Source organism: Cydia pomonella, chromosome 15, assembly GCF_033807575.1.
Source record: "Cydia pomonella isolate Wapato2018A chromosome 15, ilCydPomo1, whole genome shotgun sequence".
In the NCBI taxonomy this organism is placed as follows: domain Eukaryota; kingdom Metazoa; phylum Arthropoda; class Insecta; order Lepidoptera; family Tortricidae; genus Cydia; species Cydia pomonella.
In genome coordinates this window covers 19,383,749-19,401,017 of record NC_084717.1, presented here as the reverse complement: position 1 = coordinate 19,401,017, position 17,269 = coordinate 19,383,749, and the positions used below count along the sequence as shown (strand labels likewise).

The 17,269-nt window shown below is 38.8% G+C and overlaps 2 protein-coding genes across 2 annotated transcripts in view; one reads left to right on the top strand and one right to left on the bottom strand.

The window, feature by feature from the left end:
* Positions 1-7,609, top strand: part of LOC133525431 (uncharacterized) — a 52,567-nt gene extending 44,958 nt beyond the window's left edge. Inside the window, exon 2 of the mRNA XM_061861680.1 lies at positions 5,701-7,609. Within this exon, the coding sequence (XP_061717664.1) occupies positions 6,392-7,564 (1,173 nt within the window). The 5' untranslated portion in view covers positions 5,701-6,391 and the 3' untranslated portion in view covers positions 7,565-7,609. The remainder of the gene's footprint in view (positions 1-5,700) is intronic.
* The window catches only part of LOC133525428 (UDP-glucosyltransferase 2), a 69,601-nt gene that overhangs the window by 18,595 nt on the left and 33,737 nt on the right, over positions 1-17,269 (bottom strand). The window lies entirely within an intron of this gene.

The window sequence follows — 17,269 nt, the reverse complement described above, 5'->3', positions numbered from 1 at the left end:
TTCCAGATCTAGAGTAGGGCCCAAAACTGCAGCCAAATAACACTAGACCCTACTCATAGTTTTGTGTTCCTGCCGGTGAGTAAAAATGCCAGAGCTCAACGAGGCTGCGGAGTGTTAGGGTCGGCAACGTACATTTAACTCTCTGGAGCTGCAGGCGTACATAGGCTACGGACACTGCTTACTATCAGACGGGCCGTATGCTAGTTTACTACAAATCGATGCTTTGTATTTGAGTCGTTGAGCCCATACACATTTGCCCGGAGACTACAAACGAACATGTCATAGTTAAATATTGATAACAAATTAAAATAACCAGTTTAACCGGTTATTTACTTAACTAATACCATCCTGTTAACGAATATTACAATAGGGTTTTTGTTGCTTACAGTCATAAACAGAATAAATAATTGCTTCAAACAATGTGTCGACATCCGAATCCAAATATTTTGTTCTGAACGTCTAATTACCTCAAATGACGCAAGTGTCAACATACACTCGCGATCAAAAAAATCGACTCAAGCAACATTTTTTACTTTTGGTCGTTTTTCCGGAGAGCGGGAAATATTTTAGTAAAACTTTAAATGCAATTTTATTACGAATTTATTCAGCTACAAAAAACAGTAAAAGTCAACGATCTCGCATGCGTAGTTTTTAGGTTATTGCAGTTTTTGTACAAAATGGCATTTTGCATGGTTATGATATGCACAAGTCGTGCCCCCTTGAGACCAATAAAAACCGGTGTAACCGGTTATTTCTTATCAGTCGCTTATCAGAAGTTGACCAGTGCACATCTCCTCGCAATCTTTCTGTATATTTGGCAACGCCGACGATATCAAACTTCTAAAGAAATGACGTATGTAGTGGAATTCTCACATTCACTAGAGACTTGGGTCCCCAACAAACTCGGTCCTCCATACAAACGTCTATACCCTCTCATTTTAAAACGACTAGCTAGGTTGCTCTGAAACTTTGTACTTACAATAAGATATGGGCTGTAATTCGTTTATGTAGATAGTTAAAAAAAATCGAACGGACTGATTGGTGCATGCTAAATGCACTGCCAGCCGTAATAGACATCCCGGTGCGCGTGAGACAAACTGAGGGCCTAGCCAAGATGCGTAGCGGACGAAACGATTATGTCTCTCTGTCACTCTTCGATTAGTGCGAAATGCGAACATTCGGTTTATAAGCTTCACTTTTTTGATTTTTTTTTTGTTTTGCATATTTTGAAAAAAAAAAGGAAAACCTATAAATCTAGTTTTTCATTGTGTCATTAACACATTACTACGTACATTACGAGTATTATGTACTAGAAAAACATGGAAGATATTTAAAAGTAAAAAAACGTTGTATCTTTTTGTATGGACGTTTCGGTCAATGATAAGTCATATTTTTATAAAATTTATGTCCTTGCATTATAAAATAAAATCAACCAAGTGCAGCCAAACACAGCACATTTTTCATTCATTCATTTCATTTGCATTCACGCACATTTGCAAATGGACCAAATGTCACAAAATATTGTGACCATCGGCCGAAGCGTCCGCTTTGCGTTTACTTATAAGGTACATTCGGGTAATTCCAAGTGTAGAAAACCGTCGAATAATTGTCAAAAGACACTCTTACGATGGAGTTTTGTGTTTTCATCTGATTTTCAAAAACATCCGACATACGAAATTACCCAAATACATCCACAACAAGTCAATTATATTTGCATCATTGCAAGCCCCACAAATGCCGCGTAGGGTGAAGGTTGAGGGGTCACTGAACTCTAGTTCCTCGCACAAGACTTGATATTACACTAGTCGTAGCTATTTACTAAATTTAGCAAAACTTCGCAAAGCAAAAACAAAATTATTCTGTCTTATATGGACTTTTACACACACATACTCGCACACGATTAAGTGAATACCTGTACACAAATATAAAATTACTTCATACTAAATACGTATTCACGTAGGGAAATACGTACGGTACCAATCCTGAGACATTTTGGAGTATTTTTGTTTTCACCACACCAACTGGCCCTCTTGATCTGACCTTCAAAAACGAATTAGCGAGTTGCATTTTATCCACATGTGAGGCAAAATAATCAGATGCAAATTTTGAGTTGTTTCCTTGTGTTAGCTGCTAGAATTGACTTTTAAATGTATATATTTTTATTATGTTCATATGGATTTGATTTGGTATAATTTTTTTGGTATTAGGTATTTTCCGTTGGTGTGGTAAAAATTTTAGAGTTTCACTCGGAGGCAAAGTTTGTTTATTCCTCGTGCGTTGTAACCCTTCACGAACAAGATTCCACTTGGCGAAGCACTTGGTACGCTCGTTTGAATCACGAAATATAAACAAATCATCAAAACATTTCATAAAATAATTTGATTTGTTCCCTAGTTGGATTACTATGATTCATTTAATTAATCAATTAAATTATTTGTAATTGCGTATGGCACCCTAAATTATTGTGAATAGCAGTTCCAGATGTCACAGTGGTATGTAATGGCCTTGTTTGCATTTCATAAATGCTAATGGGTTTCAATTAATTACACAATGTGTCTGGTATCATGATATTAGAATATTTTGATACTTTTACTTTATTTAGGTACTTCTTAAGTTTGGATAAGTAAAATACCTATAAACAACACGGAAAAACAATACAGAATACATAATTATAAACACATAATAACCACATAATTGACGACCGGTTTGGCCTAGTGAGTAGTGACCTAGCCTACGAAGCTGATGGTCCCGGGTTCAAATCCTGGTAAGGGCATGTATTCGTGTGATGAGCATGGATATTTGTTCCTGAGTCATGGGTGTTTTCTATGTATTTAAGTATTTATAAATATTTATACACCGTGTTTTTTTTTATTTGCGTTAATTTCGAGGGTGCATTCCTTAGCTGAAATTAAGTAACTTTCTCAAAGACACCGATATTCTAATTAACTCCATTTCGGAGATAATCAATCATTAATTTTTATCTTATAAGGCCCTTACGAGCGTGTATACTTGCCTTAGGGCCTGTTTACTTATTGATTAGTGTTTAGTGCGAGTTCATACATTTGCTACTAAACGTAAGTACTATCTCGGACGATCGACGTTCGAAATGACATTGATATGTCACAGTTTTCAATTGTTTGGTTGAGTTAAATGTAATACCCGTGTTACAATAACGCTATATGCATCATTTAGTTACTTTTTATAAAAATAAAAATAGTAAAAAAAACAAAAAAAAATTTTTTTTATGAAAATTAACTATGCCATTTAGTTTCCTTAAACGTACTTACCGATACCCCGAAGTTAACGAAATTCAATAAAAACACGGTGTATATTATATAGGTATATCGTTGTCTAAGTACCCTCAACACAAGCCTTATTGAGCTTACTGTGGAACTTAGGCAATTTGTGTAATAATGTCCTATAATATTTATTTATTTAATAAAAAACTTAACTTAAAGTTAAAGGGTACCCCCAGCAGCGGCAGTGAGGCGATGATATTCATTGTTATTCGTGATAATTTTAAGTTAACCTAAATTTATTTTGTAAGAAGAATTTAACATCAGGAGATAAAATAGTGAAGGTAGATAAAAGTGAAACTCGCACCTCGTGAACTCCAGGCCATTGCACATTTGTACATCGTTTTAATAAGGCCCAGTTAAATAGGCCCGATTAATACGAGTTCTAGTGAAGGTGTAAAAAGGAAAAAAATACAAGGTGATTAATCAAAATATGTTAAGTGATTAGAACAATTTAACCTTTTGAACGCCACGCCTATCGTACGCGGCGCGTAATCGTGAACCTTGTCGGTACGCATGAAGGTTGATATTGGGTTGTAGCCGCGCACGTCATATGACGTCTTTGGCGGCCAAAAGGTTAAAGAGCATTTTATTTAAATGTATACTCCGTCTTCCTATCCACTCTAATACTGCTGAAAAAAAGGAAAACAATACCTTATTTAAGAGGGAACTTTACCACGTGATCGTCTATACAAAAAGAGAAAATGTTTTTCCACTTCTAAATATTTTCCATTCTCCATGATTTTTTAGTATGTTATTGACACAATGCAAGACTAAGCTACCATGGCAACGGATCAACATGTTTACACTGTTACTCTCCCATTTATATTTTAATAAAATAATCATAATATATAATAACGTTTGCCAATATTATAAGTTTATCGCTATAGACAAGTGGAATCGCAACACCGTCTCTGCGGAGACCACAGCGCGGGCCTGCGGCGCCTGCTTGGATACCTCTACGTTTGACATTTTATGTCATCAGTGAAAATTTTTTGTTTACTAACAAATTTCTATCAAAATATTTATAAAATTTACTCCAATTGGTCAAAAAGTGTACGGTGAAACAGTGTATCTACTTATAGTTAGGTATATTATCGACCTACGCTCCTAACTACCTTCTTCCGAGTCTGCTCTTTTCCGAAAGTTCTGTACAAAAAGAGTTCACAAGATATTACTTAAAGAAGTCCTGCCGCCTACAACGGAGGGCCAGAGCCCTTCGATGCCCCTGCTCGGCCTGCCCGCTGAGCTGGAATTTGTGGAAGGACAACTACTATCCTTTAATATTTTTTATTCTTTATACTTTTAAGCTTTTAGTTATATAAGTTAGTACTTACTGTTAGTTTTATAGTTACTTTATTTGCAGTTTATTTTATCCTTTGTTGATGCCCCTTTCTAACCTTTCTTGCCCTACTTTACCCGCTGCATCGCCAGTAAACCATGTTCGCTGCCCTGAGTGCTCAGAACCGCGATTTTTTAAAGGCCCTAGAGGCCTCAACATTCACATCTCAAAAAAACACCGACAGAGCCAACCTACACCTACGTTATCTCAACCCATTGCCGTAACGACCCCCAATTCCCAGGTATCTAATCCGAATATACCATTTTGGAAAATCCTGAGCGACTTAAAAAATACACGCCCGGTTCTGAAACGCATACCACGTGGTGCGCGCGTGTCCGTCGCTAGATTTCTCAGTGATTCTATCAAATCTATAATTACAACCAACTCCATTCGCAGCTGGGAGAATTTACTTACTTTTTCGTTCAGAGTACTTCACATAAAACCAGATCAGAGCACAAAGTCACTAACAAAAATAATTAAAGATAACTGCTGCTGTGATGTTTCGCCTTACCCCGCCACGCAGGGTTTTAGACACTTAAGCGACAATGTGTTTAAAAAAGTCGAATCTAAAATCTCCGATGGTGACGTCAAAGGTGCCGCCCGCCTATTGTTTTCTGACGATGCAGTGGCCCCGGCCAATTCGGAAACCCTTACAGCCCTACATGCTAAACATCCACCCTCGGATATGAACCACCGCCTTCCTGATGCCCCACAACCTCACGATTCTACTCTAGTCGCTTCCACCGAGGATGTTTTTGGTGCCATAATGTCATTCCCAAATGGCTCTGCAGGAGGCCTTGACGGCATGTCACCACAGCACCTTAAAGACCTTCTGTACTGCGGCTGCGGTGACACCAAAGAAATTCTCTTGAGGGACTTGACTGCCCTTGTAAACTACATGTTGGCTGGTCAAGTCCCTCATGAGATTACTGGCACGCTGTACGGGGCCAATCTTTGTGCCTTAACTAAAAAAGACGGTGGTATTCGGCCAATTGCGGTTGGCACTACCTTGCGCCGTCTTGCTGCAAAAATTGCCTGTCGCTCCATCCTTACAGAAGCTAGTTCGGAACTACAGCCTGTGCAGCTCGGTTTTGGTTCCAAAAGCGGCTGTGAAGCCGCTGTCCATGCCGTGCGAACGTACATCGAGCACCAAGCGGGAGAGGTTCTTCTGAAGGTGGATGTCTCCAATGCTTTTAATTCAGTAGACAGGGGTGCCTTGTTGACTCAAATAAAAGAAAAAATTCCGGCTACCTTTAACTTTCTTTGGCAGTGTTACAGTTCTCCTTCAAAATTATTATACCAATCTAACCTTTTGGCATCTTCCGTAGGTTGTCAACAAGGCGACCCCCTCGGTCCAGCAATTTTCAGCCTCGCTATTCATCCCATAATCAAGAATCTAAATTCAAAATTAAATATTTGGTATCTAGACGATGGGACCCTTGGCGGTGAAGCGATTTCAGTTTTAAATGACTTAGAAAAATTAAGAACTGAATTCATAGCTATCGGCCTATCCCTCAACTTCTCGAAATGCGAACTCTTTGTAACAGAGTCCTGCCCAAACAAAGAACGCACATTGGAACAATTTAACCAACTTGCCCCCGGAATCAAAATTATTACAAAAGAAACGCTTCATCTTCTTGGCTGTCCCATCTTGGACCAATCTTTTGGAAATTTTATAAATACAAAAATTCAAAATTTCAAGGCATCTTCACATCGTTTGACTAAAATTAACATACATTCGGCTTATTGTATAATGAAACATTGTCTTTTTGTTCCAAAATTTACATACATACTTCGCGGATCACACTTTTGGAAACACCCCACTTTGATTTCAAATTTGGACAATTTAATTTTAGAAACTCTCACCACCGTCTTCAACATATCTTTTGGGGAAAGAACTTGGACCCAGGCTAGCCTGCCCGTTAGGTTGGGTGGCCTGGGCATCCGCAAAATTTCCAGCGTGGCGCTACCTGCTTTCTTGGCTTCGGTACACGGTGCTCAAAACCTTATCGGGAAAATTTTAGCCCCTTCCCTTGGGGTCCTGGAGGCTGCGCACTGTTCCGAGGCCAAGAACGTATGGTCACTAACATGCCCCAACACAGACCCACCTGTCAACCCATGCTCGCAAAGGCAGTGGGACGAGCCTCTCTGTCGTCTAACAAGGAACAGCCTCCTAGAGACGGCACTAAGTCCAACAGATCGAGCTCGTCTCATTGCGACAGCGGAGTGGGAGTCGGGTCTGTGGTTGCAGGCACTTCCATCACCAACAATAGGAACTTTGCTGGACAACTCAACTTTCCGGTTGGCCACTTGCCTTAGAATAGGAGCATCAACAAACATGCCTCACCGATGCCAATGCGGCGTCATGGTAGACAACCTAGGCCACCACGGCCTCTCTTGCAGCCGAAGTGCTGGGAGGATACCTCGGCACGCCAGCATCAATGACGTCATCCGTAGGGCCTTTGTTAGTGCCAAGGTGCCGGCGCTCCTCGAGCCAAACGGCCTGGTCAGGGATGATGGCAAGAGGCCTGATGGAATGACGTTGGTGCCTTGGAGTATGGGACGGCCCCTTGTCTGGGATGCTACATGCGTAGATACCCTGGCACCGTCCCATATTCCAGGCACCAAAGTTGACGCTGGTGCGGCTGCATCCTCGGCCGAAAGCCTCAAGCGTCGCAAGTATGTCAACCTCGGCAGTAGTTACATATTTGCGGCGTTTGGGGTTGAAACCCTAGGGCCGTGGGGGCCTAGCGCGCGCCGCCTCTATAAGGAGTTAGCAAAACGCCTTATAGAGGCTTCGGGTGACCAGAGGGCTGGCCTGTACTTCGCCCAGCGGATAAGCATTGCTATCCAGAGGGGCAATGCAGCCAGCCTTCTGGGCACCCTGCCAAGCGGTCTCGATCTGGGACAAATTTTTTATTTATAAGTTTTTAATTTAAGTTTTTAATTGTTTTTCCACCCATTTGTGTTTATTATATGCAAAAGTAGGTTTTTCTTTTTATTTAATTTGCAATACAATTTTTTTAAAGCGAAACCTATTAACCTTGAATATATTATGCTGAAGCGATCGACATCAAAATCAAAGTGATTTGTTAAGATTTAGTTAGTAAAAAAAGTTTTCTCCCGAAGTGTATTTTCATAGAAAACATACCGTTATTTCGCTAGGATCACAAAGCTGTTCTTCACTCTTAAATCCAAAAAAAAAAAAAACTTTTTATTCCGAAGGAAGTCAAACGGGGAAAGTAGTGGGGGGTTATCCCTGGACGAAGTCACGATTCCCAGAAAAAACTAGATATTTTAATAGTTTCCTCATACCATAGTCATTAGGCATTCTGCTCAGTCTATACCTATCGGGTGGTCTACCTAATATGACTACCACTAATGGGTCCCATTGTACCCTGATCCACACAATTCACTCTCTAATTATAAATCTTATTGAACAGATATTAAGGCCCATCTACAGTCAAGGAGTGTTACTGGTTGTATGTTTGTTTACTATTCCTCCTAACACTTAATAGTTAATGTGAACTCCTTTAAGAACACTGTAATTATTCATAGTTTATATAAAAGGTATTATTTATATTATGAGAATGAGTTGTCATTTATGAATTGGCGAAGTAACAAAAGTAATTCATATGCACGTGGATAGTTATGACGATCGTGAATGTGTTGAATACATTTTTAAGACTTAGAGTCCCACTATTGCGAAAGGCCTTCCAATATTCCCGTTTAAGTGCAATATTCGTCCAGTTGCTGAGAAATGCGTCCAGCCCCCGCACGCCGACATTTGTCAGTGACATATCTCGAGTGACAATTGTCAAGTGACACGTGTCAAGTGACAATTTCGTAAACTGTTTTGTATAAAAGTGCTTATAAACATTATAGGCAGTACCTCCACCTTACAGAAAACCGCAGCCAAATAACACTAGACCCTACTTATAGTGTTGTGTTCCTGCCGGTGAGTAAGGTTGCCAGAGCTCAACGAGGGAGAGGGGGGTTTAGGATCGGCAACGCGCATGTAACTCCTCTGGAGTTGCAGGCGTACATAGGCTACGGAAACTGCTTACCCTCAGGCGGGCCGTATGCTTGTTTGCCACCGACGTAGTATTTATTTTCGCGATTTCAGGGTTGGTCCCATAGTAAAAGTTGCTCATTATGACCTATATATTCACACCGTAAAGTATTGCAGGTGACTAATTATAAACGTTGTATGTAAGTGTGCCTGTATAATTTCGAAATTATATAAATATTAATCGCACCAGATTATTGCCTCCAAACTTGTCGAGATTTTTACATTACCCTTGAGTTGACATTTCAAAAAAATAAATAAATATTATAGGACATTATTACACAAATTGACTAAGTCCCACAGTAAGCTCAACAAGGCTTGTGTTGAGGGTACTTAGGCAACGATATATATAATAATTATATAAATATTTATAAATACTTAAATACATAGAAAACACCCATGACTCAAGAACAAATATCCATGCTCATCACACGAATAAATGCCCTTACCAGGATTTGAACCCGGGACCATCAGCTTCGTAGGCAGGGTCACTACCCACTAGGCCAAACTGGTCGTCATAAATAATCGAAAGCATTTACGCACTCGCTTCAAAACGGAACTCAAATATTGCTTTTATTTATACTACGTCGGTGGCAAACAAGCATACAGCCCACCTGATGGTAAGCAGTCTCCGTAGTCTATGTACGCCTGCAACTCCAGAGGAGTTACATTACATGCGTGTTGCCGACCCAAACACTCTACACCCTCGTTGAGCTCTGGCAACCTTTCTCACCGGCAGGAACACAACACTATGAGTAGGGTCTAATGTTATTTGGCTGCGGTTTTCTGTAAGGTGGATGACATTCACAATGCCTTACCTCTCTTTTGGACGTAGTTTAAGGACGTACCCGGGTCCCTAATATGTGGTCATTATTCAGTCAAAAGCTATTAAAACAAAAAAAATACAGAATTACCGTACTACGTGGCCTTTTTTCACTGCTCTTGTGTATAGTTTGATTTTTTGTATGTCATGGCCGACAAACAAGGCTATCAACATAATTTCATGTCAGTCAATGTGAACTTCCGGAAACAAGTATAATTACTTGTTAAATTTGAGCTATATGAAATTACTTGTAACACAACATATTTTATTTACACTAACAGTATACATAAGATATATACAGTGGTGTTACCATAATTAGCTTAAATCTAAAATAGGCCCTTAAGGCATTGTACCAAGGATGCTAGCAGCCTTTCCTCATTGTATCACAATGCTGATACGTTGTGCGAGGAAGCCGCCAGCGCTTCGGTCACGATTACTTGATAATTTTCGGTCATTTAAAGAAGTAGCTTTGCTTACAAATAAAAGATTTTAAAATTTAACTGGCTATAACCAGTAGTTACAATCTTGTTGTATACTGTCTCCCCATCACGGATCCCTTCCTTTCGCATAATTATCGAAGGTCATAATGTAATGATAGTCATATTATCATTAGTCATAACTCTGAAACCGTTAACTTTTCAGGAATTTACTTAGGTTATCCTATAGATAGGTTAGGTTAGGTTAGGTTTGTTTTATGGCAATCCTGAAAAGTTATGCGATTCTGAGAAAAACCAAAATATGGCTAACGAAAATGCGGACAAACAATACATTATGACTTAAAACTTTATGGGAAACAACATAGACCCCTCCCATCATTATAGTGGTACGTGCATTTAGACTGTCCTCACGCTAGCACGCTAATCTAATCCCCACCGCAGATTGTAGACTATACCTTTGATTATTTTCAGATGTATGATATTTTTCCGCAGGAAGGCCTAATCCATGCCAATACCTTGACAAAGTCCAGCCAGAGACATCCACCACACAAACGCCCTGACGGACGCATTAAATCCCTATTTTCGACGGTACCAACAACCGGGGTTCGGACGGCGCCAACGCTGAACCAACTACCTCGCCGACCGTTATCGCTCTCCGTTATCTTCGGGGTACGAGTATGGCTAAGTATATTAAGGAAACTGAATGGCATAGCGTTTTTCCGTAAAAAGTAATTAATAGCGTTGTTGTCACACGGATACCACCAAACAATTGAAAACGATGACATTCTAATATCGATCGTCCGAGATAGTAGTTACTTGCGTTTAGTAGCAAAATAAACTCATACTCGACAATAGATATCGCGGCAAACAAAAAGTCTAATGCTCAACGATTTTCAGCTAATATTATAACCAGAGTAAGTAAGGAGTTGAAAATAGAGTTCCGGTTACTCGGGTTATAATATTAGCGGTAAATCGAGCATTAGAGTTTTTGATTGCCGCGATATCTATTGTCGAGTAGCAGTACTGAGAGTTCCGCTACTCGATGCTAGATATCGACTACGAAAACAGTAAGCGTTTTGGTACCAAAACTGATGTATGGAGTGAGCACTCTATTTATTTCTTATTTCTCTATGCTCATACTAAATATTAACCATTATGTAAACTGGTCCTAAGTACACACTCGTAGGGACTTAATCAGATAAAGCTAAATCATTGATTATCTTCAAAATATAGTTAATTATAATAGCGGTTTCTTTGAGAATGTTACTTAATTTAAGCTCAGAAATGCACTCTTGAAATTAACTGACTTTAAAAAAATACTGGTAGATGAAAAATTTACCGACTTACACCCGTGTCGAACTCAGCACGGTACAGCGTGACAGACTCTTCCTAGATATACATTTCCCATCCTCCTTCCTAGTGTACGCTCTCACATAACTGATATAATCTCCGTTGGGTAACGCACTGGGACGTTACGTCACATATCATAACTACAAACAATGATGAATAGGTACATCATACATATGAAGTATTGAGTCAAGAGATTTGTGGGTGTGTCTGTGTTGATTTTACGCTTGTTAGGAAATTATCTTAGGCAGGCATCATCAGTAGTACCGGATGAGACTATGCAGAAAAAGTATCTAATCTTTAATAACCTAAATATAGGAAAAATAGTTTTTTAGAATAGAAGCGCTGATGGCCTAATGGTAAGAGTGTGCGACTTGCAATCCGGAGGTCACGGGTTCAAACCCCGGCTCGTACCAATGAGTTTTTCGGAACTTATGTACGAAATATCATTTGATTACCAGTCACTTTTCGGTGAAGGAAAACATCATGAGGAAACCGGACTAATCCCAATAAGGCCTTGTTTACCCTCTGGGTTGGAAAGTCAGATGGCAGTTGCTTTAAAACTAGTGCCTACGCCAAATCTTGGGATTAGTTGCCAAGCAGACCCCAGGCTCCTATGAGCCGTGGCAAAATGCCGGGATAACGCGAGGAAGACGGGAAGAAGAGAGGAAATATAATTTTTTGTGCAGGGCAGGCATGGATTCAAATAAAGTTATACTTAATTTAAACTTTGATATATTTAGTGATAGCATTTCAGTAATAAGAAATAAATTGTGGTGACGCTTCTAGCGCAGGTTAGGACTCGGCTGACTAATACTATCGGCCCAATTCGAAGAATGATTAAGACACGTTTAAGATCTTTAAAAGATCGATGAGTAAACAACATGTCAAAATTGACGTTTATTTCGATTCCGCTGTGATCCCAATAAGATCTATCTACGATATTTCTAACGTCAAAGTGACATTGGTTGCCGGAATCGCGCTGCTTCTGTCATTTATACGACAAACAAACGATATCTAAATGAAAACGTATCTAAATCAGGTCATTCCAAGTCTAATATCAAAAATGACCTGACAACATTACAGGCCAAAGACTTATTTTTACTAGTTGAACTGTAACAAATTTTTATCACGTTACGGAAGTTTTTTATCGATGAATAATTAAATTTATTCGTCCCATAAGTCTGACCTTAATGCATAAATACATGTAAATCACTCTCCCACGGCATCTTCACATGTCAGCCGGTTTTATAATAAAACACCTGTGTTGGGCTTTTTAAAGACCTATAAGGTTTTTAATAATTGTCAGGTGTTTAAACCGGTGTACTTCCCGTAGCCAACATGCTAATCGTTAACATACCGTAGCGTAGCGTAGTCATCTACTAACGGCCCGATTCGAAGAATGAAAAACGATAACGATATATGTATAAGTTTTGGTTTAGATAAGTTCTCATTTAGATATCGCTTGTATGTCGTATAATTGACAGAAGCAGCTCGATTCGGGCAACCAATGTCACTTTGACGTTAGAAATATCGAAGATAGATCTTATTGGGATCAGAGCGGAATCGAAATATACGTCAATTTTGACATGTCGTTTAGATATCGATATTTTAAAGATCTTTCCAAGATCGTAAACGTGTCTTAATCATTCTTCGAATCGGGCCGTATCTTTAATATAAGTGCGAAAGCGACAATTATGTTTCATTCGCTACGAAGACTGGGGACGCCTTGTCTGTAATTTTCTGCACAAAATAGTCTGCCGATTGCGGGGGAGGGGCACGTCAAATGTATGGCTATTTGTACGTAACGTATAAATTCCGCCATCTTGGAAAATGTGTATCATCCTGGAGATATTCGCGATTCACTCTGAATCTACATCCGCTATGAAAGTATAGTCGACGTCGAGTAAGTATAGTCGGTTTGATGACCGGTCTGGCCTAGTGGGTAGCCCTGCCTATGAAGCTGATGGTCCCGGGTTCAAATCCTGGTAAGAGCATATATTTGTGTGATGAACACGGATATTTGTTTCCGAGTCATGGGTGTTTTCTATGTATTTAAGTATTTATAATTATATATATCGTTGTCTAGGTACCTACAACACAAGCCTTATTGAGCTTACTGTGGGACTCAGTCAATTTGTGTAAAAATGGCCTATAATATTTATTTCTTTATTTATTTTATTTATAGTGTAAGGCAACATTGAAACTTATTAAATTCCACACAAATAAGTCCTATACATTCGTATATATTCCTACTTCTGCGGAAACAATAAGAAACGAATTGAATATCCTTTCGGTATATTTTGTTTACAATTACATAGACTTTAAAGGGCTCCATTTCTCAGAAGCCCGCGATAGTATTTTATGCAACAGTTGTATAAGAAGGGTCAAAAAAGGCGAGTGGCGTGAGTTACAATGTGAGCCGGAGCCGAAGGCGTAGGCGAACATTGTAAAGGAATACGCCACGAGCATTTTTTGACCTACTTATACAACGTTGCATACAATATTTTTCCTACGAGTCAACAAAAATAAATCTTTTTATTTAGGTTAACAAAGCATAAGTATATAGCCAAGACGCGCAAGCATACCTTGTTACGCGCCCGGCCCGCCCCGGGCCGCGGCCGGCCGGTCAGCTACACCTCGTAACTCATGAGGCCCTGGTACTTGCTAAATTAAATTTTTGGACAGTTTTTTCTCAATTTTGGCCACCGTAGCCTACCGAGACTAACAAGCAACGCTAAGCGGTCTTCGTAGTCTATGGGTGTTGCTATATTACGGGTGTCACATGCGTGTGTTTCTGACTTATGAAGTAATTATTTTTACTATGCAACCAAATGAATATTTTGTAAGTTGGCAGCAATGCACTTAGTTTAAAACTGTATTCGTTTTGGTTTTGTTAGGTTGGTAGCCATTAATCGCAGTAACGTTATAGCGATTAAAAGCACAAGAGCTTTTATGAGGAATAGACAATATAGACTTTTCTTGAAACCTTTTATGTACGTTCTTATATTCGTGTTAATGAATGCATAAATGACAGATAACAGTAGAGGAGTAGGAAAAAGTTATAAAAGCATTTCTTTAGAAATTCATATCTTCATGCTTCATGGTTATATAATATATATCAGTATAAAATACATTTATCTGAAGGGTATGGAAACGCAAAAATCCACCATTAACCACGTATGGTCAAGAAATGTGACATGCCTCCATAACCTTGAAAAAAAACCGTGACACCATACCGTCTATAATTGCACAAATTTACATTTACAGCCGACAAAAAACGAGTTTGATATAAACTTTTGGCTAATCCCTTGGCAGATGAAGACTGTCAACGGCATAATGAATTTGGTCGTGCTTTATGGTCAATACTAGTGGAAAAAGTAGGTAATTTGCACATTATCGGAGTTTATTGATTCAGAAACTGGATTATGGAACCAGTTTTGGATTACATAATGTCTTAAATGATGGTTTGCATAGTAAATAGTCGAAGTGTGCTTATGTAACAGCAAATTTGTATAAGAAAATATTTGCCGGCATAAGTATTAGCTCTTTTTATTTTATGAGTATAATGATAAGATAAGTATGTTTGGCGGTACAAGACGCATTCGTTTGAAGCAGAATTTGCTCATGTGTCGAAAATACGAAAACCGTAAAGGCTATGTTTAATCAGAATTTTGTATTTCCGAAAATTAAGAAATTACATCTGGTAACCTTCTTCGACCTCCAAAATCTTAATTCATAATAATTGAATATCGATAGGAGTCTATATTTGAAACAAGAGCGTCAAATATTTATGAGTTAGTTTTTTACGCAGCGGCTTACGTGAGCGATGACTCGCGAATGCGACGCGGCGGCCCAAGGTAGGTAGGCATCAAAGGACTTCAGTCAATTCACCCGCGCCGCTTCGCGTTCGCGAGTTATTCGCTCAGGTAAGACACTGCCTTAGCCAGTGTATGTCTCCTCCTGTGAACATATTAGGTAATAGGTCTACAGTTTATTTGAGGTGGTTGATAAGAACTGAAATAGATGTCATATATTCTTTTCTTCTTCTTTTACTAGCCTAAAATTGTGGCCCACTGCTGGGCAAAGCCAGTTGTTAAGAAAGATGTCTAGGTCATCCCGTCTGGGCCTGCCGCGCCCGCGCCCTGTTTCTGGCATGCACTTGGTAGCTACACTACACGTAATAAAATACAAATCAAAATATTTGAATAAAATAATTTGATTTGTTCCCAAAGTTGTACGGGTGGTAAAAAGTTAAGGCCGATTTTTATTTTAATGTTGCTTTCTTTATATAGTCTCATTTCAATTAAATTTGATGAAAAGATTTAATTCTCTTCCTATTCTGTTCTGTATACACAGTGGGCCAATGAAACCCGAAAGATTTTAACCACGAATTCCTGAGGACATAAGGAGCAAAAATGTTATATGAGTTTTGGCCAAAATTAGCAAAAAAAAATTTTTTTTGCGTTTTCTGCAATTTGGTGATCATTACAACAGATAAGTAAAGGTTTTTTATTTATTTATTTACAGACAAAAATTGGGAGTTTATTTTTAAACTTTAATGTATGTCAGTAAGTATGTCTAAACCAAGTCACATAATGGCAGCGTTACAACTAAAAAGGCGTTTTCCACTTGTTTTTTTTTTTTTCTGTTTTTTTATGTAATAGGCCGCAAACGAGGAGACAAGCCGCCTGATGGGAAGCAGTCATCGCCGCCCATGGACATAAGCAACATCGGAGGAGCCACTTATGCGTTGCCAACCTTTGAGAACCCTAAAAACCTGCTTCTTGAAGAACCCCATGTCATAGCGCAAGGGAAACACCTCAGAAGGTAGCTCATTCCACAACTTGCACGTTCTGGGCAAAAACGAGCGAGATGCCCGCTTGTTCTAAGTTATAACAGAAACAAATTTTCACAAAAAAGTTTCATTATCTCTAAAACAAGATCGATTTCAGGAAACTACATATGTATGACATTTCAGTCTCTAAATGCGGTAACCTTTAAAGTCGCGTTAAATTGGCCCACGGTGTAGGTATATAGCTTAGGTATATAAGCACAATCTCTCCGTAAGTACGTCCTGAAAACATTTCTCACCTTCTGACTTACGACATGTATGGAATTTTCGTAGCTCAATGGGATTTCGTTCATTCAAACCAAAATAAAGAGTTCTTCAGATTTTCCAAATATCAAAATCTGACCCCATCCATTTCCCATCGTAAAATCCCTGTCTGGTATGATCCTAAGAACCGTAAGCAACATATCAAAGAACATAGAAGTTCAAAGGAAGACATGTCCATGACTTTGACACGGACAATGCCTTGGCCTTTGTGTGTAGGAAGTGCAGACGCGAGTGAAAGCTTTAATCGTCGCAAGCCTATCATTTGAGTAATGAACGCCACCTCAACCTTACACTTGGCTCTTTCAAAGGTACAAAGAACAGTAATGCGCATGACGTGGCAAAGCAAGGGTCTTAGGGTGTTTATAATCAGCAAGAGAGTTGATATGCTTATGGTAGAGGAGCCCAAAGGTGATATTTTGTAGTTACTCAAGCGTGTCATATAAGATTATGAGTGAATTATCACTCACACTGATATTAATCAATAATCAGTTTGTTTATTGCTTTCAAACATCAAACATTTATTCAGCAAATAGGCCACAGGGGCACTTTTACATGTAAAAAAATTACAAACAATAAAAAGAACAAAATACAATTACAAATATGGAATCAATGAAATAATATATACTTTATTAGAGGTGTATACGGTCTAAATGTCGAATTATATAAAAAGCTATGAAAAAAATACAACCAACAAATACTAAAATTCTTTAGAGATGTATAAGAATCTAAATGTCAGAGATAAAATGTAATAAAAAAACGATCATTAAATTATCCTAAAGGGTCTCCAACACTTGAATTATTATAAAAATAATTAAATAACAAGAAATTAAATCAGA